Below are 27585 nucleotides of genomic sequence, written 5' to 3'. Positions count from 1 at the left end.
TGTTTTAATTCTTGACTTTTAGCTATATACACACATTGCATAGTTAATGCATGTGGTGGAAACTAATACCAAACTTTTCACAATGTTCCACCTGATCTGAACTCTAGGTTACAGTATGAATTAGGGCTGAACATGGCCCAAAATGAGACTACACTGATTTGAGCCAATTTGATTATACCAGATGAGCTTGTCACTGGCCCGATTGCAGCCTTTGAATCCCTTAAAAATGAGGGCCTAAAACTAATCCTTGAACAGACTAAAGCAGGACTTAAGGCAGCTCAAGCAGACAAACAACCTGAATGAGTTTGGAACCGCATCTCTTCAAACCTTAGGATGTAATTATACAATTGTAATTCACCAATTTGGAGACATGAACATTTCCCATTTCAGAGTGCAAGATACCCATTTATTACATTTGCTAAGTGTCAGGTATGAATCACAAATCTAATTCACAAACAAAAGAAAAAATAAAGCTTTTCTCATCTGCAAATACACGAGGGGGATCCAATGAGTGACTTGTGCAACATGTGAATGGGCAGGTTGGTAGTTCTATATGATGTATTTGAAGCTGAACGTGCTGTCGCAGGAGAGCCGTTTGCCTTTGCATCTGCCGCACAGGTCCTGTCTGTGGGGCCGCTTTGGGTCCACGTGCCGTGGTGTTATTGCACAGATGCATCTGGCCTTCTTACAGGTCTGGAAAGATATTAAAATCTTTATCATTTTATCATTCATATAAACAGGCAACAGGAACCAAAGACTAGGGGCCTTACGTGACAAGTGATGTCCTCTACACGATATGGGTTAAACTCCTTTTGGCACTTCCGACAGTACTGTTTGAAGTAAACCTGAAAGGTATAGACATTTTTGTGGATAGGGGTCATATAGGGATTTTAATGTCATGCTCAAATCTTATCTCACCTTGTTTGTGCCCTGGACACACCACACATACGCACTCTCCCATCGCAGATTACAATCTCTGCAGTGGTAATATCCGTACTTCTGTTCAAGAAACTGAAAAGAAGCAGAGTTAACGCTTTGTGGTCTGGATCAAACCAAGATCAAATAGCCTACATGTATTGGCTTCTGCATCCTGATGCTGCTTCTAGGATATAATAAGGTTAAGGGCCCTCGTCTACAACATAACGTATGCTACAATTCAGATGAGACTATTTGACATGACAAACCCATTCTGTTCACCCTCTAAGCCAAAGTGTACAACACTGTGGTTGGCATTTCTACCTCATAGTAAAAGTTTCTCAATCCATTACATTGGCTTACAGAGTGTGTTCAAGTGTGGACATAACCAAGAAGAACTATCCAGGCAGAAGGTCAAATTTGAGCAGCCCAATTTTCCATTCATCATGACTGTTTACATTTTGTTCCTTTCATATGATTATGTTTCATATGATTGTACAGACACAGCGTTTCCATATTAGATGTTACACATCAGGACTCATTGGTGCCAGTGTTACCACTTTCTCACCTGAAAGCGCACGCGGGCTTTGCCCTTTAACCCGTCGGGGGTAGTCTGAACCTCTTCACTTTTTGTCTGTTTTACTTTGGCCTGTTTCCGCGGTTCTTGGCATTTTGTGTTCTCTTCGGTTTCTTCGCTGTTGTCTTCATCAGTGTCCTCAGACGGCTCGTGGGTTTGGGTCTCCCCTTTAGCTTCTGTGTTTTCGTCCACCAGGAAAGACGTGATGCTCCGGTACGCGATAGGGGAGTACACGGCAATTGTGCGGGGGTATCGAACATTACCGGAGAATTTGGGACTGCCGAGGCTGCTGCTTGGAGAAGCGCAGTCAGGAGAGTTCTTCCGGCGCCGCAGGTCCCGCTTCAGGGAGAGGAGAGTCCGCGGGCCGATGGAGCATTGCACCGAGGCGGTCCTTTTCGGGTTCACCTGCACCGCCACGTCCTTGGTGTTGGCCTTGCGCACCCTCGGAGTGAGTTTGGGGTTAATTTGGGACAGGATGGACTTGAGTTGCGCGCGCTGTTGGTTGTTGAAGGCTTCGGCGTCGCCATATTGGGATATGTAACTTTTATATTTCCACGCGTCTTTGGCGCGGGGGTATCTGCCAATGTAGGGGTTATACGAATAGAAATAGTTGTCTAAAGGATCAGCACCATACGTTGCCATTTTGTTACCAACCCGCGCTCGCAGGTGCAGCTCTTTAAATAAATTAGATTGAGCCATTAGCGCTCCATTGGACAGAATTACGCACAGGTGTGATACTTCCTCAATCTCACCGTAAATACAGCACAACAAATGCGTTTTACGTTCCATATATATTTATTACATACATATATTTGCTTTATACATTTGTACATTATACTCTGTTAGCACATGATGAGTTGGCACTGCTTGGTTGAAAATCCTGATATTAGAGATACACATGAGATGAAAAGCTGCATTTGGTCCATATGTGTCGAATATTAATGAAAAGACCTTTGACACATTGTGTTTGCAACACGGCATAGAGATTTAGGCTCAGATCAATTACGTTAACAGCATTATGAATGAACAAGAGGCCCCTGTTTCAAAACAGAGAAAGAGGTAGAGAGATATGGAGCAAACTATCCCTTGTCAGGGCTAATGGGGCTACAAAGTGGGACCTTCACTGTGCCAACAGATACACAGCAAAACTTTACAGTAAAGTGAAACAGCCAATGAAGCACCTTTACGAGCATGCAAAGTGCAGATGTGTTAACATCCAGAAAACTACTAGATTTCTCCGAATAATGTATAGTCATTTAATGTAGGCCTCCTTATGCTTTGTAAAGGAGCAGCTCACACTGGGGTGGGGTCCGGGGGGCACGGGTCCAGGCTGATAGTGTTGGGATCGCTCACTGTGACTGCCCCGTAGGAGGAGTCGAAGTCCTCGTCGGTAAACCTCTGGTAGGTAATGTCCGTGTCCTCACTGTCCTTCATGGGCTCTGGTTTGTGCAGGACCTCTTTCCTGTAAAACCTGTAGCCCAGTATAAAGACCCCTGCCTCAGCAGCCTGGAACAGCGCGTAGAGCAGCGGGAACATGTACATACCTCCCATGAGCTGCGGTGGGAAGGCAAGTTTCAAGATCGCGGTGCACAGCTGCACGTTCTGGCAGCCAGTCTCCAGAGACACCGCGCGGCGGCTGCTGGGCGGCAAGTTGAACAGCACCGCGAGGCCGTAACCTGCCGCATACCCGCACGCGGGCATCAGGATTGCTACCACGTACACGGAGACAGGGATGGTGGAGAGGAGCTCCGGGCCCAGCATGGCTCCAGTGAGAATGAAGAGCAGGATCAGGGTGACCAACAGGGACCACAGAGAGGCCTAAAACACATGCACGCGTTTAGATATACATCATAAGCTTCAATGACTTTATGCAACTATTCGCGATCATCTAAAGTTATCCATGTCTACAGGAGTCAGAGGGCGACTATCCAAGATGTGATCAGCGCAGCACCGGGAATGGAGGCTGAGCTCCCAGTGCACTTAAAGTGAAACAGTGAATTGAACCTGACAGCTCTAATGTGTTCCGAGAAAAAAAACAACTTTATGAACAACCCAAACGAAGGAGGTTTTTTTTTTTTTGACTCGGTCTCTCTTAATTCTGCCAAGTGAATAATGTTTCTAAAGGGTTAATAGATGGTTGTCTTTGGACAGTCTTAAGAGCTCAGCTGATAACGATCAGTGTCCTCTGGGAGTAAAGTGGCCCTGACTTTTATGAGCCGAGGGAGGAGCATTTCCTCTCACTGATGTTGCTCAGAGAGCCATAGAATTACGCAGTACGCCTTCGCGCATTTGGAGTTTTAAGTAATCCTGGTTTAAACACGACCAACTACATCTCCATAAATGTGCCACCTTCTGAGGGTTACCTTGAGCACCATATCTGCCACGCGCGTGTGCCGGTATCTCAGCATAACACCCAGCCCTATGGGGATGAGGGTGCTGCACAGCGTCAGGATGATGGCCCCGAAAGGCATGAGGTCCACCACCGGGGTGTTGATCCATGCGCGGCTGTAGATCCACAGACACAGTGGCATCAGCACGAGCGCCAGCAGTGTGGACGAGATGGTCATGATGATGCTGCATAGAAATAAGATTATATGGTTAGGAGAGCCACTCGCGCGCTCAGACTCTCACGTGACAAGGTGTTACCTGAGGTTCATCTCGCCGTGTGCAAGCAGTGACATGATGTTGGACAAGTTGCCCCCAGGGCAGCAGCCGCACAGCAGCACGGCCATCGCCGCCACATCGTCCAGAGAAAAGGCAAGTGCTAGTAGAAAGGCCACGAGCGGCATAATGACAAACTGGCACACGAGCGCCAAAAGTACCCCAATAGGTTTACGCACGTGCTCCCCGAGCTGAGCCACGTCCACCGTGCATCCCAGTCCCAACATTGTGAAGCACAGCACCAGCCCCACAAACACATTGATACCGTGGCTCAGCGGAGAATCCCAGAAGGCAGGGATCCCCGGAGGAACGAGAGTTGGCAGCACAGCCATCAGATTTACCTCCGCGCCGCTCCCAAAGATCCGCTCCACAAACACCGCGCTGAAAGGCACCCTGGACCCTGCTTTTCGGGCCACAGTGCGCCCCTGAGCGTGCGTCACGATCAGATCTGTGAAACCCAGCGTTCTGGTCTGGTTGGAGATGTCCATTGCGCAACAGGAGTTACTGTCCAAAGTCGGGACGCTCTGGAGGCACTCGTGCGTAAAATGAGTTCCTTAGTGGCGCGCGGCCCCTAATAAAAAACGATAGGTCCAGTGCGCGCGGGACGAGACGGAGCCATCACTGAGTTTAAAGGCACTCGGTGAGTCACTCTCGTGCCACAGATTGACTCCCACGCACGCGCGCATCGCTGGAGGGCGATGCAGCTCGAGCCCGAGGGTGAGCCAATCAATAGCGACCAGTGCTTTTACACTGGCCACCCGTGCGACTTCGCACGGTATTAATCTTATTTAATCATAACAGCTTTCCATTTGGAAATTACTCACAGTCGAGACAAACATTTAAAAACTTAAATCTCCATAGAAAGAAAAGAGGTAGCAGCGGTTTGTCGAGCTCCACTAAACACGCGCGTCTTTATCCTCGTGCAGTGGCTGTGAAAACTGCGCGTGCTGCCTTTATCCAAGAGCCGTTTCCAGATGCGCTTTACGCACTACTCCTCCCAGGACCCCCCCCCCCCCCCAGCCAAGGATACAATACAAATTATAAGTTATTTTATTATTTTTTGAACAATTGCTTGTTCAATTTATAATTTAGTCACTGGCAGCCGTTTGGTAACAGGGACAGTGTGCAAAGAATGTGAAATGATGGATAGATATTGGATCAGATTTCCCCACCTCTGTCGTCATATTGGCCATAATTGCCTCACTTGTGTTTTGGGGTGTTCAGACGTCACCAGTGTCCTATGGCGTCATTTGGCTATTTTTAAGTTGCAACGCGTATACAGAAATCGTAGCGCGCAGTATCTAAAAGTGAGCGGTGAAAATGTGAAAGCAAAGCGCGCATGAGTCTGACCGCGCGCTGTTTACCCTCCAGCGCCCGCTCTCTTTCTACCTGTGCGCGCTACGGTTTTTATTTTCTTTAGCGAGCGCCCGCTTTGGTTATTTTTTCTTCAACAGAAATACGTCATCAGGAAGACTCATCACAAGACTTGAACAGACGATCACAGATTTATCGTCAGCGTCAGACTCAGAAGTGAGACGTTGAGTTGATATCGAGAAGTCATGGCCAACCCAAACGTAAGTTTATTCTTTATCGCAGAATTTGTAATTTTACAGTATGTACAATTTAATATTAGCATATAACTGCCAAATCTGAACTTAAAAAAAAACAAACATCTGTAGTACTTTAGACATAATACTATCTCAAAATCACATGATGGTTTCACGAAATACGTGATAGTTTCATGTTTAAAAAAAAAAAAAAGATACAAAATGATCATGATATCATCTAAAGTAGAGGATCTATCCACTTTTGCACGTTGAGATAGGCTATGATACTGATGCTAGCATGAATTATGCAATATGTATACATGTCATATGTGTATTTGTGAAAGGATTATTGCAACAAAGATGTAGACCTATGTGTGTTGTAAAGCATGAACTTTGTATTTTGTAGGAAATACTTAATGGAATACTGGAGCGGCTAAAGATCAGACTTCAGTGGGCCCTGCGTCAGCCCACTGTGGATCTGGATTATCTGGAGTATGCGTGCAATCAAGAATGCATCCTGATTGATGCAGCTTCCCGCATATTCCATGTTCCTAAAGCCATTATTGAGGGTCTGGAGCATTTCGGTAGACTTGTTCAGTCTGCCATTGAAGATGAGCAACGTCCCACTTACTTTAGTTTGGAGCAAGGGGAAAGAGGAAGACCTAAATTTGTGTTTGCATCTGACTTCCTTCAAAATCTCCTTGAAATATCTTTGCCTTTAACGTGTGTGTGGCCAGTCTTTTAGGTGTTTGAGATGAGGTGAGATTACCATTTTCAGAAGGATGAAAGAAGAGGGCATTTCAACCAAAACAGCATACTTGTCAATGTCTGATGAAGAACTGGACAGCAAAGTTGCTGCGGTGGTTGCTGTTGTCCGGGGGCCTTTGTCACTGGTACACATTGATACAAATCACAAACTAATAAGGTTTGCAAAATGCTTTACCTAGAGAAAACTGTGGACGTTAAACATAGCTTGCACTACTCACTACAAACAGCATAACATATGTGCACCACTTCTACAGCAATAATAGAATACACTGAATACTAATATACTAATCTACTGATTTTATCAATCTAATAATCAAACTTTATTTATAAAGCACCCACCCCCCTACACACACACCCCCCTACACACAAGCACCTACACACACCCACCTACACACAAGCACCTACACACACCCACCTACACACAAGCACCTACACACACGCACCTACACACACGCACCTACACACACCCACCTACACACAAGCACCTACACACAAGCACCTACACACACCCACCTACACACAAGCACCTACACACAAGCACCTACACACACGCACCTACACACACACACTTACACACAAGCACCTACACACAAGCACCTACACACACCCACCTACACACACCCATCTACACACACCCATCTACACACACATACACATACGCACACCCACCTACACACAAGCACCTAAATAATGTAAGCTGCAGTTACTACTTTTTTTTTTTAATCAGGTATTTTTATATCTGCCTCAGAGCAGCTGTGATACATATATATATATATATATATATATATATATATATATATATATATATATATATATATATATATATATATATAAATAAATAAAAAAATATATATTTTGGCTTACTTGGTTTAATTCTTTATAATTAAGTTTATGTTATGCATTTTACCCTAATCCATGATTTTCCCCAATAACTTGGATCTGTGATTGTCTGTTCACGCCTTGTTCTGATGACGTATTTCTGTTGAAGAAAAAATAACCAAAGCGGGCGCTCGCTGAAGAAAATAAAAACCGTAGCGCGCACAGGTAGAAAGAGAGCGGGCGCTGGAGAGTAAACAGCGCGCAGTCAGACACATGCGCGCTTTGCTTTCACATTTTCACCGCTCAATTTTAGATACTGCGCGCTACGATTTCTGTATACGCGTTGCAACTTAAAGATAGCCAAATGACGCCATAGTGTCCTGTTCCCGGAGCACAGTGTCCCCCGAACACTGAAGTACCCAGACGGTATGACGTCATACACCCCCTGCTTCCTCCCGCCACTTCTACCACCACTGGGACCGTGCCCAGAACTGTAGGCTACTGTACTCCAGTGATTAGTCTGCCGTTTGTGTGGTTGACGCACAAGTAAAGTGATCCAACTGAATACTAGCCTATGAGTTTTCAAAATGTTAAGTCCATCCATCCATTTTCTTCCACTTATCCGGAGCCGGGTCGCGGGGGCAGCAGTCTAAGCAGGGACTCCCAAACTTCCCCCACCCCAGACACGTCCTCCAGCTCCTCCGGTGGGATCCCAAGGCGTTTCCAGGCCAGCTGAGAGACATAGTCCCTCCAGCGTGTCCTGGGTCTTCCCCGGGGCCTCCTCCCGGTGGGACATGCCCAGAACACCTCCCTAGGGAGGCGTCCAGGAGGCATCCTGAGCAGATGCCTGAGCCACCTCAGCTGGTTCCTCTCAACATGTAGGAGCAGCGGCTCTACTCCGAGCTCCTCCCGTGTGACTGAGCTCCTCACCCTATCCCTAAGGGTGCGCCCAGCCAAAATTAAAAAAAAAAATTTTTTATTCACACTGCAAAGTAATCATGAGCCCTCTCAGACTTTAAAACGTGCAGATTGACAGCCATGTCTCTTCCAGGAAAACTGCGACGGGAAAATGCAGGGCTGTCATTAGGTATCTTCACCAACCAACTTAATCTTTGGTCAGTCAGGGCTCAACCCACTGCACCAAATGGATAATGCAGATAATGAAACATTTCAGAAATATTGCTATGCAGAAAGTAAACAAAACAAAAAAAACATTTACAAAACAAATGCAAGAAGAGACAATTTTTCCACTTTTATTTTTAAATGTGACTTTACAGGGAAAACTCAAGTTCATGTTTGTAGATATAAAAAAAGTGTAATAACAAAAACAGTCACACAAAAGGTGTGGTCTTTTTGCACATTCCTTTGAGCTCCCACTAAATACACTTTGACAGAGGCACCTCTCTTTAATAAATATCTTCATTTGCAGATGCTTAAGTACTGTAGTTATAAATATGAAGGCGCATATTTTGTTTTAAAGCAATTATAAATGTTTTTTTGTTTCTTTTAATACAATTATTAACATCAAGCAGGCAAGCAAATCATTCAAGCAGATGCAGCAACTCAAAATGAAACATGGCACAAAATAAAGACAAACAAAATAAATGAGTTAAACTTAATAAAAATGTTAAATTAGGCACTGGTTTGATAATAGGATCCACCACTTCAGTTCAGAGCATACTCTCCAACACTGGCACGCCTTCGTCGTGGCACCAGAGATAAAGCCAAAGCACCCTGTTTCTACAGGCAACAGAAAATTGGATTAAATCTGCATAAAGAAGAGGCACAACAGGAGGAATTAATAGTCTTAGAATTGTTCAATGTTAATATTAAGGATTTTTTTTTTTAAAGCTCTTCTTTTAACATATTTAATGAGCATGTGTTTCACAATTTCAATTCGTAAATCGGATTTTTTTTTCTTATTAAATGTTATAAAAATATCTTTAAAACTCCCTATTATCCTGTAGTGCCTTATCTAGAGACATCAAATGGTTGAGCAGGTTTGAGGTTTGAAACAAAATAAAATACTTCATTTTGATATAGTTTTGATTACTTTGTTGTGACATGAACTGAAAAAATGTTGTATTTTAGTATTTTGGCAAACATTGGTACAAAATGCACTGGGGCTTTGGCTGTGAATTTGTATCATAAACCCTGATCAAAAAACAGAAGACTTTGGAAAATCAGCTGAGGTTCCAACAATTGAAATATCAAAGCAAATACTGATATGAATCTTAAATAATTTTCAATAAATAATTTTCAAAAAACATTTGTGCATACAATCTGGCAGATTTCACAAGAGTACTGACTCATGTAGTAGCCACATAGAGGTGCTGTTCAATTCCTGGGACATAAAACGTAACGGGACATATCACCTGCACAGCGTCAACACGGCCAAATCACATTTCTCTGTACTTGCATCTTCAAATCCTCAGCCCCTCATTTCTCTGCAGTAAAATTCTCTCACTCTGATTCAACTATATACTCTGTGTATATCATTATAGCATTTCCACCCTTTATTGTGTTTATGTAACAGTAACTTACTTTATGTACTGTATATATGTAAAGCCTAAAGGACAGAGTGAGCTGGTTTTGTAGCAGTAAGACTGCAAACTGATTTCTGTTGCAGAAGACATAACTTTGTGAGTACAGTGACACATACTCTATTGTCTCTGTTTTATGAATTTGACCAATTTCTCAATGCCACTGCGGAGGCAAGCCATTTCCATCTCCAGCTAGGTATGGTCCTTGACCACCCAGCTAAATTAACCTTGAACCACCCACCCAGACCAGGAATTTAACCACAGACCTTCTTACTGGGAGTCTAGACTCTACTAGTACTAGCCACAGCTGAATCCAAAATTGTACTTTTGATTGATTGTTCAGCCCTGCCAAGATGGACATGGTTGTACCTAAAGGATACTGCTCAGTAGAGGGGATCATCAGCTGAAGAGTTGAGGAGACAAGTATTAAGAAATAGGATGTGCCCATAGAGACTATCACCTCACCAACATCCAAACACAAAAACATGTCAGAAATGCATTTGGCTCGACCTGAGGGAGGTGAAAGAGCAGGAGACGGTGACAGGACCAGTGTTTTTCTACGCCTCAGACAAAATGCACAGGGCCCCCAATGTCCATCTTTACATTTGTTCTCTCTTCTCTTGGCTAAAAATGCTGAGGAAGGTAAAGTGCCATGTTGTGATGTCTTCCTCCGGTTTTAAAAGTAAGCCTGGGGTACCCCCTACTGGTCGGCCTTAGTAACAACCCTCTCTCCAATTCTCCCCGCTGTAGGTCCGTGGGGCAGGCAGAGATCTGCAAAGGACAAAATTTTGTTTTAGAGATTGTGTTACTGCTGTTCTCTGTGTATTTAGGACTTGAGTTATGCTTGCAAACATTTTTGGTTACAGAGCCAGATATACCTGCGTACAGGCTGCACCAGTTTGCTGCGGGGTACAGGTATCCCTCCTCCTCCCCCTGCTGGGGCACTGGGGCGGGGTAGACCAGAACGGGATGTAGCCAGGGAGCGTGTGGGCGTGGAGGAGGCAGAGTTTGGGGTAGAGGTGGCTTTAACAGGCTGCCTCAGGGCGAGAGGTGACGGAGTGGCAGGAGTCCTAAGTTTACTGGGAGATGGGACTGAGGAGAGACCAGACATTAATATTCAGAGGTTAGCTGCCGTTTTGGTCTTACAAAGTTTATCTAAAACAAAGCATTTGACGAAGACCAAAGATTCACCACATGTGGCTCTTGAGTTACCACATTCTGAGCAGTAGTGCAAATCTTTCAGTGATTCTGATTCTTGGAGTCACAACTGAACTCAGAATCAATTTACGATTCAAAATGATTTATTACATTTATGATACATTAATCCAAAAATGATGAATTGTTGATGCCAAAGATTTGACATGTTATGTAATTGTTATATAATGAACAATCTGCATGAAAGAACATTCCTTTTACTAGTGCCCAATCAATTGATTTCCATGATTTAAAAAACCCAGAACAATATTTTCTTGAATTCCATTGGCAGGCAAATAGTGGTAAGGATGATGTCGCACATAACTTTGAGCATTTTGAATCGTGTTGATTCAACACTAAGAATCTTTGATTCAGAATCTACTTAATTCACAATGAAACACCTTAACAAGTACAACTAACAGACAGTAAATGCAATATTAACAGCACAGGACTGCAAAACCAACTGTTCCAATGCAAATATACTGACATGGGAGGATGCACATGTCACTGATGAGAGCAAGACCACAGGCACAATATTTAAGTTGAACCCTCAGTGATAATAAAAATACTCACTGAAATCTCCTTCTTCTCCAAAGCAACAAGAGAGCGGGACTGAACAGAGACAGAGACAGGCTTCAGAAGAGCCGCGGTGTGACAGTGATCAGTATGAATACCGATTATGTGTGCGGGCATGTTTTTACTGGTGTGACCCATTGTCAAATCCAGTTTTGTCATTTTGCTCTGTGGTATTGTGTTGGAGTTGTTGCCCTACACACATTTTTGTGAAGGACATAAGCATTAAAACAAACAGAAAAAACACCCTATCACACTTTCTGCTCTGCCTGCCCATATAAAACACTTTAAACGAGGACATGAACCTCTCTCTAATTTGGGACAGTTGTTACCTCTGAGGGCAGCAGGACTTTTGAGGTGCTGTTTGGTTTTTGGGGAGGTGCGGGAAGAGGGGCTCTGCTGTCTGGAGTGAGGAGCTGCTGCTGTAAAACATGGCACATTTAGAACTTTGGCTTCATTTGACAAGAAGGAAAAAAGAACACCACAGTACCCACTCAAGCCTGTAGTTTAGTTAATCTCCATTAGAGGGGGCCAGAGCCAAAGAAAAAAGGCAGTATCATTCAGAGAGCAGCTCATAACACCAGACCAGCCACAGGGAGAAAGTGAGAGGGAGGTTATGTTTAGTCACATGCTTTAACTGAAGAGCCATCAAAATGAACAGCATGCTTCATACATATAAAGCTCAATGTATAAAAAATAGTGCAGATATGAAAAAAAACAAAGGAAAATGTGGTGGCAAGTCGTACTGAGAATAGTAGAGGGTGGTGCTTAAGGAAAGTTGAGAAACTAAAAATAAAGATTACACTGAAACTAGGCAATGGAGTATACTTGAATAATGTTACTGTATTTTAAATTGTAACCAAGATTATTGAGTTTTTACTTCATTAATATTGCCCAGCCTGTATAAAGTTTATTCAGTATTTGTAAAAAAAGCTAGTGTAGTCTTTGAACAGCCTATCGTAATATTAAGTATTAAGCCTTTATTACAAATTTCACCATCCAACAGCAACATGGTTTGCAATGCCATTTTTTAAACAAAATATTTTTAATATGGAAAATATATTTTTTTAGGAATGCAATTGATTATTTTTTTCAAATTAGTTGTGTGTAGACAAGTTTCTAATGTAGTAACTAGGTGTTTTGGTCCTGACCTGTTTTACAAGCTAATGTGCATTGACAGAAAGTCTTCAGTAGCTAGGTATTTACACATGTAAAAATCCAGATTAGGTGCACTTGCTGTTGTAAAGAGCAGATTGTGAACAGATAAAAAGGTAGTTCAATACATGTTTAACAGGCTAACATTATGACCTACGACCCGTGACCCCTGATCTCGGGTAGGAAGTGATCACTGCCTTTATGTCAAATGAAACTCAGGAGATTTTATGAGTTACTGTAGAACTTCAATTGTACTTCTTAGTGCATTTAGGCAAACATTTACTTTTAAGTAACAACACTACTCAAGCTATTTTTCCTGATAAATATATAAATTAACATGTACGTTAGTTTAAAATTATTCCGGTTTTGATATAATTTCAAATGTTTATTAAACCTTAGATTCAATAATTGTTAACAAATATTTTTTTTCGTATTGTATATAGAACTACCACAAAATTTTGATCCTACAATCTAGGAAGTTTTATCCAACATTAAATCAATGTTCCCATTTGATGTTGTAGAACACTTTTTGGCTACTCTACGCACATCGGTTACCCATGACCTCCCCCTTTTTATTCAGGTATTAAACAACACTAAACGCAGTAATGACCAAAAATAGGACAGAGAGGATTTATGTGACAGAAAAGAGGATTCCCATTAACCAAAGGCAGTCTCAAAGCACACATCCTTTTAGAACGGAGAGGGGAAAATCGCTACTGAAAAGGAGATTAAGCTGTCTGTTCAACCACTAAATGCTACAGAAACCCAGTGTTGTCATGCACTGTGAGCCACAGAGAGGGTATGTGTGTGTGGGGTACTCACTGGCAGACTGATTCTGATGGCGTGGTGAACCATTTGGCACTTGGAGGTTGGACTCAACGCTGCGGCTGTTTTTCACCGGCTCTGGACTCTGGGACACTGCCCCCGACGTCCGCGTCAGGTTAGGAAGACTACGTCGCAGCTTTTCTGTGACAAGACAAAGTCATTATGTCAAAAGATCCTGACTTTTGAACTACTGTGGATACGGCTGCCTTGATATCTCTTATAATTTAAAGTAACATATGAGATGAAAAACAATTTGTATCAAGCTAAAAACAATAAGATCTGGTGAAGTTGCTAAACTGTGAAGGCAGTGAAATAACCAAAATAACAGAAAAACCTTGGTCAAAACCTCAAAGCCAGTTAAATGTGAACAGCTGTGAGGAAGAGGCTGGCAGCGAACAACAAGACAGAATGACTAATCTAGCAAGTAAACAAGTTCTAGGGACAGTAAATATAGCAGTGTCACACCTAACTCTTAATTGCATCTGAATGACAGCTGAACAGGTCTTGATTTCAAAAACATTGTTAAGATGACCACTCTGAAATGAATGAGGGATTATATCAACAAATGTCAAAGGAAGAGCTTGTTCTTACCTTCATTCTTGACTACATTGGTTTGCAGGTCATGGCTGTGCCCTTGTAGTGAGTGTCTGGGTTGCTGGAGGCGGCTGATCATTGGCTGTGGGGACCCTCTGCCGTGGCTGTAGTCAATGGAGCGGGCCGGAGACCTGGAGCGGGGGGAGTTTCGGGGGGAGACGCGAGGGGAGTGTCGTGGGGAGGGGCTAAAGCGTGAGGAAGGCAGATGGAATGCTGGGTGCACGGCGTCTTCCTCGTCCTCCAGGCTGTGGGCGTCCAGTTCCTGGTCACTGAAGGTGCTGCGTCTCAGAGAGTGACAGGACGAGCCCGAGCTGCGGCGAGAAGCTGTGGCAGCATATTCCTGCCTCAGACCTGAGACATATAGGAAGAACTGAGTACAGTAGCATCATCAGCACATATCTGGGATCAAAATTGTCTTAAGCATCAGGGTGTGGCATAGCCTGTATATATAAAATGGACATAGCAAACGCGCTAACCGCCATGTTCCAAATAAGAAGTGCTCATGGGTGTGCTTTATCGACTCTGGCTCCAATTCACTTTACATGGAAAAACTGTCACCCCTCTCTCTGTAATCTGGCTGCAGTGGGGCTTGTCATTTTGGTCTTAAAATGTTTGTATTAACATGCTCTACATGATCCTGGTGCTTTTATTTCATTATTTTGTCAGTAAATCAAGATATGAACATTAATAACAGACAGATCAGCTGCCTTCCTTCCCGAAGGTCGCTCCCACTAGCGTTAGCAACAGGTTTTGGTTGAGAGCGTGCCTGCAGCTTGCAAAACCAGCGATGCGGGAGGGAAGGGGTGTTACCTTCAACAGCCTTGCTCTGGATTCGCTCTTTGGTTGCTACAATATGGTCAGATTTCCAAATCTGCTCCTATAACTCCTAGTCTCGATGAGCTTCATTTGACTGGAGCCTAATGCTCGGTGACGTCACATTCCCTTAGCCTGCTTCTTTATACAGCCTATGCAGTGTTGTCATGATGAGCTCTTATGTCAATTAAAAATGGCTCTTCAACACCCCCTGTTGTCATAGTGGAACAGCAAATTTGAGTTTTTCATAGAATATTGAAATTTGGTACACACACTCTTTATTATATACTGAAAAATAAGTAAGAATATAATAGTCTTAATTATATACTCAACTGTGTTAATGACTGTCCAATTAAATCTATGGTTTAAATTATATTAAAACTTGAGGTGTAACAAAATAGACTAGTGAGTGTGACGTATCCAATTTCAAAAGTAGCACATATTTTAGGCCAGGGGTCTCAAACTCACTCGCTGTTTTCAACATACATGAGGAAATATGCCAATTCTTGTGGATCTTATGAATATACATCGTTATTTGTTGAATCTTTTGTGACGGGAGTACATGGCGCGAGTGACACATGTGTTGGTAATGCCACACTAACATTCATACTGTCCTGCGGGCCACAAAATATCATGCCGCGGGCCACAATTGGCCCCCGGGCTGTGAGTTTGAGACCCCTGTTTTAGACCACGCTGTAAAAAGCTGATGTAAATACTCAGATCATGCTTCCCTGCTTCAATGGAGGTAACATAAACACATTTTATTAATATGACATGGCATTGCACAAAAGGGCATTTCTAGAGAATACATAGCATTTTGTAATACAAGTATGATAATTGCCCCACACTCACATTCCAAAATATTTAATTTGAGTCTAGAATTTATGGCATTGCAAGCAGGCTGCAGTACTCACTCTCCTCCTGCATGCGGGCGAGTATCTGCACATCGGTGACGTCGTTGAGTTTGTACGTGTTGGAGGAGCCCACAGAGTCCTCGTCCATCTCCGACGTGCTCAGCTCACTGTCCACAGACGACTGTGGGCTCACGGCTGGAGGGTTCCTGTCCGCTGACGAGTTACGCTGGTAAACTGGGAAAAAACAGAAATAAAATGAGAAAGGATTCAGTTATCAAGTTTTTTAAGAAATTTAAAACTAGGAGTGTAAAAATTTGTTGTGATTAAACTTTTAAAATTCCTGACTTTTTCCTGATAATAGATGCCATATTTATAAACAATTTAAATTTGTTTTAATTTAACCATTTTTTGTGAATGTTATGGCTATGTTGTTAGCCAAATAGTCTTAAAAGTGCACTAAATAATTTTTGCTCCATAAAGCTGTACTATGCCTAGAATGTTACACAGCATAGAATAACTGTCACTGTTTAGTAGACAGTAGAGGATACAGTAACATTAGATACAGTAAGAAAAATTAAAGAGAGAGAAAAAAAGAAAGTTTATTCTTCTTTCAATCACTTTTTGTTGCTGTAAAGATAAGTGTTGCTCAGATGAGTCCCCCCACAGTGGTGTAGATGTAGTGGATTACCTGTATTTGTGGGCAGGAGCTGCTGTCTCACGATGGGGACTCTGGCGGGCGTGGACGAGGGCGAGTTGAAGCCACTGCTGTACGGACTGTTAGCTGTGTTTGAGCCATACGGACTCCCATAGCCCACCTGACTGTATGGACTGCCATACAAGCTCCTGCGCTTCAGGGCTACAACAAGAGTGGAAAAATAGGCACGTGTTAGCTTACTAGAATCTTAACTTGTTTTGTATGCAATTTAGTTTTAGTCACCTAAATGGTTGTCATTTTTCAGGGTATCTACTAGTGTTGTCACAATACAGAAATGTTCGATTTTGTGGATTTTGATACTTAGGAATAGACGCGATCCTCAATACCAATTCCAAGATACCACAATGATAATAAAAAAACTTACAATGTGATTTTCAACATTAAATAATAGTAGCTTCTTTTATATTCACATGTGGCCTTATATCTGTGTAAGCCCTCAGTGGTCCAGTTAGGTTCCATAGTGGTCCATGGGTGTATACTAGTCTATGTGTCTTAAACAGCTCAAGATCATTCTAACGCTATTCAAGGCTATTCAACTTTTTTAGTATCGATACCTGCTCAAATGAGTATCTACTTTCTATGCTAGTTTCAGTGTGGATTAGTATCTGATTTTTTTTATTTTTGACAACCCAAGTATCTCCCAAAAGGATGTATTGGTGTGATGTGCATGAATGAAGTTTTAGTATTGTACCATTGTTTCCCCTAATCTTATGGCTCAAACAGACAAACCTGCTACTTCACTAACAAGCAACTCAAAAGTTGCAGTTTAACATAATTGTGGAATATCATAATATTTGTCGACCCGCTATCACACTTGTCCGTTTAGCGCCGGATACACATAGCATCAGGGAGAGAGCACATGTCTAAATCGATGCAGGCTGTTCTCTAAAGTGTAGTCCATTATTCCTTATGCTAGAGGAGGCAGTGCTTCCACTCCACACAGCAAACCATTCAGCTGGACTCACAATGAAACGCTCTATGAACCAGCGGCCCAGTGCTCTCACAAATACCAGACTGTGGACTGTTTCAGTGCATAAGTCTTTGTCTCTGTCTGACGGGACATATTTACACAGCTGTGGAAGTGCCTTTAAAGATCAGCAAGCTAACTCCGAACTCCACTCCATCTCCCTGTTCCCATGATCAGCACTAGAGTCTGATGCATTATTTAACAAACTACATCACATCCACACTGACAACATGCGGAAAAGAGTGAAGAATGTAGCAAGCCAATACACCAAAACATGAACAAGTATCAAGCTTATTTTGACAAGGCGTGGATGGTAGGGTTTTAGTCCTTTAGTCAATTAATCGATTGATGGTGTCTTAGTTGACCACAATTTGTATTAATATTAATAACGAATTAACATTTGTACTTCTTTGCATAAATAGTTGTTTCTGCATTAACTCCAGTACAGTTGTAGTCTTGTGAGTGCAGTTTGGGCCAGAAACATAGAGATACATAAGAGTTTTGAGAGCTTTTGCTACGCCCCCTTTTTAGTAACTAATGGATGTTTTTTGTCAACCAAGAATTTCTTTTCTACACCCGGATGTTGCCATTTTGGCCTGTCAAGAAGTTAATGTAACCATAAATGTTGTTCAAATTTTTATTTAGTTGCTAAAATCCCCTATTTTTAAAATCAAAATTTCAATCATAAAATTTGTTTAAGAAATGTCTTGTTTTTTTAATTATTTATAATATTTACTCATGCAACTATTTACTGCACCGATAATAACTGTAATGACTTTCCTGGTCAGATCAACAATTATTATTATCATCTACCAACTACCATCTGAAATGCCATTGGGTTCTAGCTATGCTAACTTGAGGAAATTTGACAAAAAATTGAACTTAAAAATGAGGAGGAAAATTTTATAAGACAAAGCCTGGTATTGAAACTTACAGCTTTAAGCATTTTCTGAACATATGACAAGAGAAGGGCTGACAATGTTGCCTTTGTCAACAAGAAAATGAGGAGGACCAAAGTGTGACAGGAGAACGAGGAACTAACTTCACTGTCTTTTGACCCTTATGGCACACCGTAGAACAGTAGCCCAGGACTGCTGTCAAAAATATGGAAGAAGAACTATGCTGAACTGCTTTGCTTTCATAACAAATGCTGTGTCTGAGCCGCCTCCCTGTTCAGTCTTATATAACATGTACATGAGGGCCTGGTCATGTTTAAAATCTGGGAATGCCTTGAGTGAGTCAGCAGCTACACAGAACATCCCAGTCTTTATTTAAATCTCCTTTAGACAAACATGAATAAAGCCATAGTTTGGGTGTGGCTCGGTCAAGGACTAGAGGCATTAAGCACTTTTAAGTTTGCTCTCCGCTTCACAAAAAATGAGAAAAGAGAAAAATGTTCCAACTTCCTTGGTGACCACAGTATTGACAAATGAAAGTGGGTTCAGTTGTCTTATGGGATTTCTCTTGTCCCACAGGATGAGGAGGTTCTCTGTAAAGATTAATCTTACTCATAAAAATGATGTAAACTCATAATTCTGCATAGATGAGATGAGGCTAAAGCGTGCAGAGAGCAGGTTTGATCAAAATCAAATTGCAATTTGAATAGATGTAATTAACAAAGTACAAAGCATGCAATTTTTGAAGTACAATCCTCCACAAACAACTAAATATCTGGTTTTATATCACAAAAAACTGCTAATCCTACTAGTTTAGATCTGTATAAACATGTTCTAAAGTACATATGATTCTTATACTGTATTAGTTTATCAGTTTGTTTTTCAGTCTTTGTCAATTTTCCTTAATGCAATTAAAATGCAAACTTTGAACATAATCTCATTACTTACACAAACTGCAAATCTAATCACAATCACAATGCTTGTCAGATATTTTTTTTCCCAGATCGTTCAGCCCTATACTTATCTAAAACTAAATACCTAATACCTAAAATGATGCACTGCTAATAGTAACATAAGGCTAATAGAGCTATGTGTATATAGGCCTGTCACGATAATTACTATATCGACTTATCATTCAATATATGTTAGATTGAACAATATTTTTTGGGGGTCAATATTTATTGTCTGTACATTTTCTTTGCAGTACTAGGAAATATATGGTTATTTTTTGGCTATATGATAAGATTTGAGCTGTAGAAGGTTGAATAAATAACTTCTATGACTCATTACAGATGCAAACCCTCATTCTGCTATTTATTTCTTTAACAATATTGTAAATTTCAAACAGTTTTTATGATTTAAATCTGCCCTTGTATTTTTGTATCAGTGACATAAATAAGTTTCAATATCATTTATCATCCATATTTACTTCAGCAATATATTGTACTTCAAAATGTGTTATTGTGACAGGCCTATATGTATATAATAAACTTCATACCCTAATGTAAAAACAAGTTATGAGTTGGAATAAGGTCTTTTGCTGACTAAATGTCCCATACTGCGACAAGGACCAGCACAGAGCAGTGTGTTCTATTGGTCAACATGATCCAGAGTCACATGAGTCTCTCGGTCAAAACGGGACTGACCCGGCTCAGTTTAGACCAGGATCTGAGAGCAACTTTTCTCAGGAGGGACTAAAATTAGGGACGCACAAGTCTCAAAAATGACAAGTGCTAAACTCCTCATGACAGTTTGACTGAGCTTTAGAACAAATAAAACACACAATTCACTTATTTAGAGTCAAATTTGATGCCTGTGTTAGTCCAGATCCTGTATTAGATAAAGCCTAGCTCCACAGACTTACATGGCTCCTAACACAAACTAGTCTTCTGCTGTTTACCCACAAATAGTTCTGGACTAGGGCTTGTGCAAAACAACACTTGTGCAAAATAAGCTGGAATGACTCTTGAACCAGTAAATAATATCCTGTTGTAAACAACAGAGTTTTGAAACAGTAAAGTCATGTAAACAAAAACACTAGTTTTGCATAGGCTTTTACCTTGAACTTAAATGTGCTTCTTCGAGTATTTTATTAGTTAGGAGTGCTTTAAACTCTTACATTTCTTGAAAGAAAAACAAGCCTATCAACTGAATCTGGTTTCAGACAGGCTCTAGTGCATGTGAGAACAATTCTCCCAGAATTAACAACCCTCCCTGACCATCTCAACAAGTGCACTCTGTGACAGTACACTTGTTGCTGGGATTGCCAGACATTTTTTTGCTACCTGACCAAGTCTTAGAAAATGCATGCATTTTCCACCACCAAAGAGGGTCAGAATCAGTGTCTATCTCAGAGGCCAGCAAATATGTGGACAGTTCAATCTTAATGTTGTCTTCTATTCAAAAATCTCACATTTTTTCAAAAACAGCACCCACACTAAATTTAATACAATTTAAAATGTTGTTTATTAAATACAATTTTGTGTGTGGTATCAGTGCATTAGTCTGAAGTCAAGCTAAAATTATAAAAATATGTTACTTTATAACTGAGTTATAAGAGAAACAAAATGGGGTCAAATTGACTCCCGAGAAACTTAACCTTTGTATGTTCCTCCCTAGTAAAGTTGAATATCTCTGTAATTACTGGCTCTATGTCCATACCCACTTTGTTTTGACCAGTGTGGCTGGCCAGGTAACACTTTTGCATGTGCGGGATATAATTGGCTGTTTTCAATTAATGGACTGATAATTTGAGCATGGACAATGATTGATCAGGTAATTTTTTGCTCCAACTTCTATGATCCTTATGATCTGAGTTCTTGGTGCTTATGGCTGCACCTCCTCACCAGACTTTTTAGCAGAAAGTCTCCTCACATCCACAGTGAAAACAATGTAAACTGTCTGTCAGTCGTCCAGGTCTGATCCATAGCAAACAAGAAGTTAAATCTGTCAACTGGACAAATCTTGTAGGAGTGAAGACATTTTGCTGCTCATCCAAGCCGCTTCTTCAGTTCTGGTCAGAATGCTGGTGGCCACTGCCTTTTAAATCTATCTGAGGGGAGGGGCTAACCACACTGAAACTGTAAACAGCTATTGTCTCCAGTTTCAGCTGAAACTGCCCTATTCAGCCTAACAAAAGGAGTTAAAGAAGCTATTTTTGTTAGGAAAGAGAATCCTTCCTTAAACAGAAATGGGGGCCTGAGACTCTCTCCCCCATCTACAACTCCATCCTCAGACTCAGGACAATGAGAACAATAGCAGTGTTGTTAAGGGCTGAATAAGGTAGTTTCAGCTGAAACTGGAGACAATAGCTGTTTACAGTTTCAGTGTGGTTAGCCCCTCCCCTCAGATAGATTTAAAAGGCAGTGGCCACCAGCATTCTGACCAGAACTGAAGAAGCGGCTTGGATGAGCAGCAAAATGTCTTCACTCCTACAAGATTTGTCCAGTTGACAGATTTAACTTCTTTGTTTGCTATGGATCAGACCTGGACGACTGACAGACAGTTTACATTGTTTTCACTGTGGATGTGAGGAGACTTTCTGCTAAAAAGTCTGGTGAGGAGGTGCAGCCATAAGCACCAAGAACTCAGATCATAAGGATCATAGAAGTTGGAGCAAAAAATTACCTGATCAATCATTGTCCATGCTCAAATTATCAGTCCATTAATTGAAAACAGCCAATTATATCCCGCACATGCAAAAGTGTTACCTGGCCAGCCACACTGGTCAAAACAAAGTGGGTATGGACATAGAGCCAGTAATTACAGAGATTCAACTTTACTAGGGAGGAACATACAAAGGTTAAGTTCTCTCGGGAGTCAATTTGACCCCATTTTGTTTCTCTTATAACTCAGTTATAAAGTAACATATTTTTATAATTTTAGCTTGACTTCAGACTAATGCACTGATACCACACACAAAATTGTATTTAATAAACAACATTTTAAATTGTATTAAATTTAGTGTGGGTGCTGTTTTTGAAAAAATGTGAGATTTTTGAATAGAAGACAACATTAAGATTGAACTGTCCACATATTTGCTGGCCTCTGAGATAGACACTGATTCTGACCTCTTTGGTGGTGGAAAATGCATGCATTTTCTAAGACTTGGTCAGGTAGCAAAAAAATGTCTGGCAATCCCAGCAACAAGTGTACTGTCACAGAGTGCACTTGTTGAGATGGTCAGGGAGGTTTTAATTCTGGGAGAATTGTTCTCACATGCACTAGAGCCTGTCTGAAACCAGATTCAGTTGATAGGCTTGTTTTTTCTTTCAAGAAATGTAAGAGTTTAAAGCACTCCTAACTAATAAAATACTCGAAGAAGCACATTTAAGTTCAAGGTAAAAGCCTATGCAAAACTAGTGTTTTTGTTTACATGACTTTACTGTTTCAAAACTCTGTTGTTTACAACAGGATATTATTTACTGGTTCAAGAGTCATTCCACTTATTTTGCACAAGTGTTGTTTTGCACAAGCCCTAGTCCAGAACTATTTGTGGGTAAACAGCAGAAGACTAGTTTGTGTTAGGAGCCATGTAAGTCTGTGGAGCTAGGCTTTATCTAATACAGGATCTGGACTAACACAGGCATCAAATTTGACTCTAAATAAGTGAATTGTGTGTTTTATTTGTTCTAAAGCTCAGTCAAACTGTCATGAGGAGTTTAGCACTTGTCATTTTTGAGACTTGTGCGTCCCTAATTTTAGTCCCTCCTGAGAAAAGTTGCTCTCAGATCCTGGTCTAAACTGAGCCGGGTCAGTCCCGTTTTGACCGAGAGACTCATGTGACTCTGGATCATGTTGACCAATAGAACACACTGCTCTGTGCTGGTCCTTGTCGCAGTATGGGACATTTAGTCAGCAAAAGACCTTATTCCAACTCATAACTTGTTTTTACATTAGGGTATGAAGTTTATTATATACATATAGGCCTGTCACAATAACACATTTTGAAGTACAATATATTGCTGAAGTAAATATGGATGATAAATGATATTGAAACTTATTTATGTCACTGATACAAAAATACAAGGGCAGATTTAAAATCATAAAACGTTTGAAATTTACAATATTGTTAAAGAAATAAATAGCAGAATGAGGGTTTGCATCTGTAATGAGTCATAGAAGTTATTTATTCAACCTTCTACAGCTCAAATCTTATCATATAGCCAAAAAATAACCATATATTTCCTAGTACTGCAAAGAAAATGTACAGACAATAAATATTGACCCCCAAAAAATATTGTTCAATCTAACATATATTGAATGATAAGTCGATATAGTAATTATCGTGACAGGCCTATATACACATAGCTCTATTAGCCTTATGTTACTATTAGCAGTGCATCATTTTAGGTATTAGGTATTTAGTTTTAGATAAGTATAGGGCTGAACGATCTGGGAAAAAAAATATCTGACAAGCATTGTGATTGTGATTAGATTTGCAGTTTGTGTAAGTAATGAGATTATGTTCAAAGTTTGCATTTTAATTGCATTAAGGAAAATTGACAAAGACTGAAAAACAAACTGATAAACTAATACAGTATAAGAATCATATGTACTTTAGAACATGTTTATACAGATCTAAACTAGTAGGATTAGCAGTTTTTGTGATATATAAAACCAGATATTTAGTTGTTTGTGGAGGATTGTACTTCAAAAATTGCATGCTTTGTACTTTGTTAATTACATCTATTCAAATTGCAATTTGATTTTGATCAAACCTGCTCTCTGCACGCTTTAGCCTCATCTCATCTATGCAGAATTATGAGTTTACATCATTTTTATGAGTAAGATTAATCTTTACAGAGAACCTCCTCATCCTGTGGGACAAGAGAAATCCCATAAGACAACTGAACCCACTTTCATTTGTCAATACTGTGGTCACCAAGGAAGTTGGAACATTTTTCTCTTTTCTCATTTTTTGTGAAGCGGAGAGCAAACTTAAAAGTGCTTAATGCCTCTAGTCCTTGACCGAGCCACACCCAAACTATGGCTTTATTCATGTTTGTCTAAAGGAGATTTAAATAAAGACTGGGATGTTCTGTGTAGCTGCTGACTCACTCAAGGCATTCCCAGATTTTAAACATGACCAGGCCCTCATGTACATGTTATATAAGACTGAACAGGGAGGCGGCTCAGACACAGCATTTGTTATGAAAGCAAAGCAGTTCAGCATAGTTCTTCTTCCATATTTTTGACAGCAGTCCTGGGCTACTGTTCTACGGTGTGCCATAAGGGTCAAAAGACAGTGAAGTTAGTTCCTCGTTCTCCTGTCACACTTTGGTCCTCCTCATTTTCTTGTTGACAAAGGCAACATTGTCAGCCCTTCTCTTGTCATATGTTCAGAAAATGCTTAAAGCTGTAAGTTTCAATACCAGGCTTTGTCTTATAAAATTTTCCTCCTCATTTTTAAGTTCAATTTTTTGTCAAATTTCCTCAAGTTAGCATAGCTAGAACCCAATGGCATTTCAGATGGTAGTTGGTAGATGATAATAATAATTGTTGATCTGACCAGGAAAGTCATTACAGTTATTATCGGTGCAGTAAATAGTTGCATGAGTAAATATTATAAATAATTAAAAAAACAAGACATTTCTTAAACAAATTTTATGATTGAAATTTTGATTTTAAAAATAGGGGATTTTAGCAACTAAATAAAAATTTGAACAACATTTATGGTTACATTAACTTCTTGACAGGCCAAAATGGCAACATCCGGGTGTAGAAAAGAAATTCTTGGTTGACAAAAAACATCCATTAGTTACTAAAAAGGGGGCGTAGCAAAAGCTCTCAAAACTCTTATGTATCTCTATGTTTCTGGCCCAAACTGCACTCACAAGACTACAACTGTACTGGAGTTAATGCAGAAACAACTATTTATGCAAAGAAGTACAAATGTTAATTCGTTATTAATATTAATACAAATTGTGGTCAACTAAGACACCATCAATCGATTAATTGACTAAAGGACTAAAACCCTACCATCCACGCCTTGTCAAAATAAGCTTGATACTTGTTCATGTTTTGGTGTATTGGCTTGCTACATTCTTCACTCTTTTCCGCATGTTGTCAGTGTGGATGTGATGTAGTTTGTTAAATAATGCATCAGACTCTAGTGCTGATCATGGGAACAGGGAGATGGAGTGGAGTTCGGAGTTAGCTTGCTGATCTTTAAAGGCACTTCCACAGCTGTGTAAATATGTCCCGTCAGACAGAGACAAAGACTTATGCACTGAAACAGTCCACAGTCTGGTATTTGTGAGAGCACTGGGCCGCTGGTTCATAGAGCGTTTCATTGTGAGTCCAGCTGAATGGTTTGCTGTGTGGAGTGGAAGCACTGCCTCCTCTAGCATAAGGAATAATGGACTACACTTTAGAGAACAGCCTGCATCGATTTAGACATGTGCTCTCCCTGATGCTATGTGTATCCGGCGCTAAACGGACAAGTGTGATAGCGGGTCGACAAATATTATGATATTCCACAATTATGTTAAACTGCAACTTTTGAGTTGCTTGTTAGTGAAGTAGCAGGTTTGTCTGTTTGAGCCATAAGATTAGGGGAAACAATGGTACAATACTAAAACTTCATTCATGCACATCACACCAATACATCCTTTTGGGAGATACTTGGGTTGTCAAAAATAAAAAAAATCAGATACTAATCCACACTGAAACTAGCATAGAAAGTAGATACTCATTTGAGCAGGTATCGATACTAAAAAAGTTGAATAGCCTTGAATAGCGTTAGAATGATCTTGAGCTGTTTAAGACACATAGACTAGTATACACCCATGGACCACTATGGAACCTAACTGGACCACTGAGGGCTTACACAGATATAAGGCCACATGTGAATAAAAGAAGCTACTATTATTTAATGTTGAAAATCACATTGTAAGTTTTTTTATTATCATTGTGGTATCTTGGAATTGGTATTGAGGATCGCGTCTATTCCTAAGTATCAAAATCCACAAAATCGAACATTTCTGTATTGTGACAACACTAGTAGATACCCTGAAAAATGACAACCATTTAGGTGACTAAAACTAAATTGCATACAAAACAAGTTAAGATTCTAGTAAGCTAACACGTGCCTATTTTTCCACTCTTGTTGTAGCCCTGAAGCGCAGGAGCTTGTATGGCAGTCCATACAGTCAGGTGGGCTATGGGAGTCCGTATGGCTCAAACACAGCTAACAGTCCGTACAGCAGTGGCTTCAACTCGCCCTCGTCCACGCCCGCCAGAGTCCCCATCGTGAGACAGCAGCTCCTGCCCACAAATACAGGTAATCCACTACATCTACACCACTGTGGGGGGACTCATCTGAGCAACACTTATCTTTACAGCAACAAAAAGTGATTGAAAGAAGAATAAACTTTCTTTTTTTCTCTCTCTTTAATTTTTCTTACTGTATCTAATGTTACTGTATCCTCTACTGTCTACTAAACAGTGACAGTTATTCTATGCTGTGTAACATTCTAGGCATAGTACAGCTTTATGGAGCAAAAATTATTTAGTGCACTTTTAAGACTATTTGGCTAACAACAAAGCCATAACATTCACAAAAAATGGTTAAATTAAAACAAATTTAAATTGTTTATAAATATGGCATCTATTATCAGGAAAAAGTCAGGAATTTTAAAAGTTTAATCACAACAAATTTTTACACTCCTAGTTTTAAATTTCTTAAAAAACTTGATAACTGAATCCTTTCTCATTTTATTTCTGTTTTTTCCCAGTTTACCAGCGTAACTCGTCAGCGGACAGGAACCCTCCAGCCGTGAGCCCACAGTCGTCTGTGGACAGTGAGCTGAGCACGTCGGAGATGGACGAGGACTCTGTGGGCTCCTCCAACACGTACAAACTCAACGACGTCACCGATGTGCAGATACTCGCCCGCATGCAGGAGGAGAGTGAGTACTGCAGCCTGCTTGCAATGCCATAAATTCTAGACTCAAATTAAATATTTTGGAATGTGAGTGTGGGGCAATTATCATACTTGTATTACAAAATGCTATGTATTCTCTAGAAATGCCCTTTTGTGCAATGCCATGTCATATTAATAAAATGTGTTTATGTTACCTCCATTGAAGCAGGGAAGCATGATCTGAGTATTTACATCAGCTTTTTACAGCGTGGTCTAAAACAGGGGTCTCAAACTCACAGCCCG

At 40.7% G+C, this 27585-nt stretch overlaps 4 protein-coding genes across 4 annotated transcripts; 1 reads left to right on the top strand and 3 right to left on the bottom strand.

The window, feature by feature from the left end:
* Positions 1 to 384: 384 nt before the first annotated feature.
* On the bottom strand, positions 385 to 2164 carry zar1 (zygote arrest 1). Its single transcript, XM_033964795.2, has 4 exons — positions 1484 to 2164; positions 919 to 1011; positions 771 to 845; positions 385 to 693 (listed from the first exon to the last, which is right to left on the bottom strand). Exons 1-4 carry the CDS (start codon positions 2132 to 2134, stop codon positions 550 to 552), a joined length of 963 nt encoding a protein of 320 aa, XP_033820686.1. The 5' UTR covers positions 2135 to 2164; the 3' UTR covers positions 385 to 549.
* A 110-nt stretch (positions 2165 to 2274) lies between these two features.
* Positions 2275 to 4957, bottom strand: slc10a4 (solute carrier family 10 member 4). Its single transcript, XM_033964794.2, has 3 exons — positions 4139 to 4957; positions 3856 to 4066; positions 2275 to 3310 (listed from the first exon to the last, which is right to left on the bottom strand). Exons 1-3 carry the CDS (start codon positions 4639 to 4641, stop codon positions 2786 to 2788), a joined length of 1239 nt encoding a protein of 412 aa, XP_033820685.2. The 5' UTR covers positions 4642 to 4957; the 3' UTR covers positions 2275 to 2785.
* A 3559-nt stretch (positions 4958 to 8516) lies between these two features.
* LOC117394147 (SLAIN motif-containing protein 2-like) lies at positions 8517 to 21123 on the bottom strand. Its single transcript, XM_055221343.1, has 8 exons — positions 21078 to 21123; positions 16527 to 16694; positions 15899 to 16072; positions 14169 to 14522; positions 13575 to 13718; positions 11930 to 12019; positions 10709 to 10922; positions 8517 to 10601 (listed from the first exon to the last, which is right to left on the bottom strand). Exons 1-8 carry the CDS (start codon positions 21121 to 21123, stop codon positions 10544 to 10546), a joined length of 1248 nt encoding a protein of 415 aa, XP_055077318.1. The 3' UTR covers positions 8517 to 10543.
* A 4653-nt stretch (positions 21124 to 25776) lies between these two features.
* LOC117394146 (SLAIN motif-containing protein 2-like) lies at positions 25777 to 27360 on the top strand. The gene is made up of 3 exons (XM_055221342.1): positions 25777 to 25861; positions 26533 to 26700; positions 27155 to 27360. Exons 1-3 carry the CDS (start codon positions 25777 to 25779, stop codon positions 27358 to 27360), a joined length of 459 nt encoding a protein of 152 aa, XP_055077317.1.
* Positions 27361 to 27585: the final 225 nt, after the last annotated feature.

This window comes from Periophthalmus magnuspinnatus, chromosome 4 (genome assembly GCF_009829125.3).
Source record: "Periophthalmus magnuspinnatus isolate fPerMag1 chromosome 4, fPerMag1.2.pri, whole genome shotgun sequence".
Classification (NCBI taxonomy): domain Eukaryota; kingdom Metazoa; phylum Chordata; class Actinopteri; order Gobiiformes; family Gobiidae; genus Periophthalmus; species Periophthalmus magnuspinnatus.
Note: the sequence above shows the minus strand (reverse complement) of the source record. Positions and strands in the feature narration are given on the sequence as shown.

Bases quoted from the DNA above. Each gene is read 5' to 3' on its own strand.
- LOC117394146 (XM_055221342.1), top strand. From the start codon at position 25,777: ATGGACTACACTTTAGAGAACAGCCTGCATCGATTTAGACATGTGCTC. The intron at 25,862-26,532 runs GTGTGATAGCGG...CTCTTGTTGTAG, and splicing joins ATCCGGCGCTAAACGGACAA to CCCTGAAGCGCAGGAGCTTG. The intron at 26,701-27,154 runs GTAATCCACTAC...GTTTTTTCCCAG, and splicing joins GCTCCTGCCCACAAATACAG to TTTACCAGCGTAACTCGTCA.
- slc10a4 (XM_033964794.2), bottom strand. From the start codon at position 4,641: ATGGACATCTCCAACCAGACCAGAACGCTGGGTTTCACAGATCTGATC. The intron at 4,067-4,138 runs GTAACACCTTGT...ATTTCTATGCAG, and splicing joins CACGGCGAGATGAACCTCAG to CATCATCATGACCATCTCGT. The intron at 3,311-3,855 runs GTAACCCTCAGA...CATGTGTTTTAG, and splicing joins TGGCAGATATGGTGCTCAAG to GCCTCTCTGTGGTCCCTGTT.
- zar1 (XM_033964795.2), bottom strand. From the start codon at position 2,134: ATGGCAACGTATGGTGCTGATCCTTTAGACAACTATTTCTATTCGTAT. The intron at 1,012-1,483 runs GTGAGAAAGTGG...GCTTCTTTTCAG, and splicing joins AAGCCCGCGTGCGCTTTCAG to TTTCTTGAACAGAAGTACGG. The intron at 694-770 runs GTAAGGCCCCTA...ATATCTTTCCAG, and splicing joins TAGAGGACATCACTTGTCAC to ACCTGTAAGAAGGCCAGATG.
- LOC117394147 (XM_055221343.1), bottom strand. From the start codon at position 21,123: ATGCAAAAGTGTTACCTGGCCAGCCACACTGGTCAAAACAAAGTGG. The intron at 14,523-15,898 runs GTGAGTACTGCA...TATATGTCTCAG, and splicing joins CGCCCGCATGCAGGAGGAGA to GTCTGAGGCAGGAATATGCT. The intron at 12,020-13,574 runs GTGAGTACCCCA...CATGTTTTACAG, and splicing joins CCATCAGAATCAGTCTGCCA to CAGCAGCTCCTCACTCCAGA.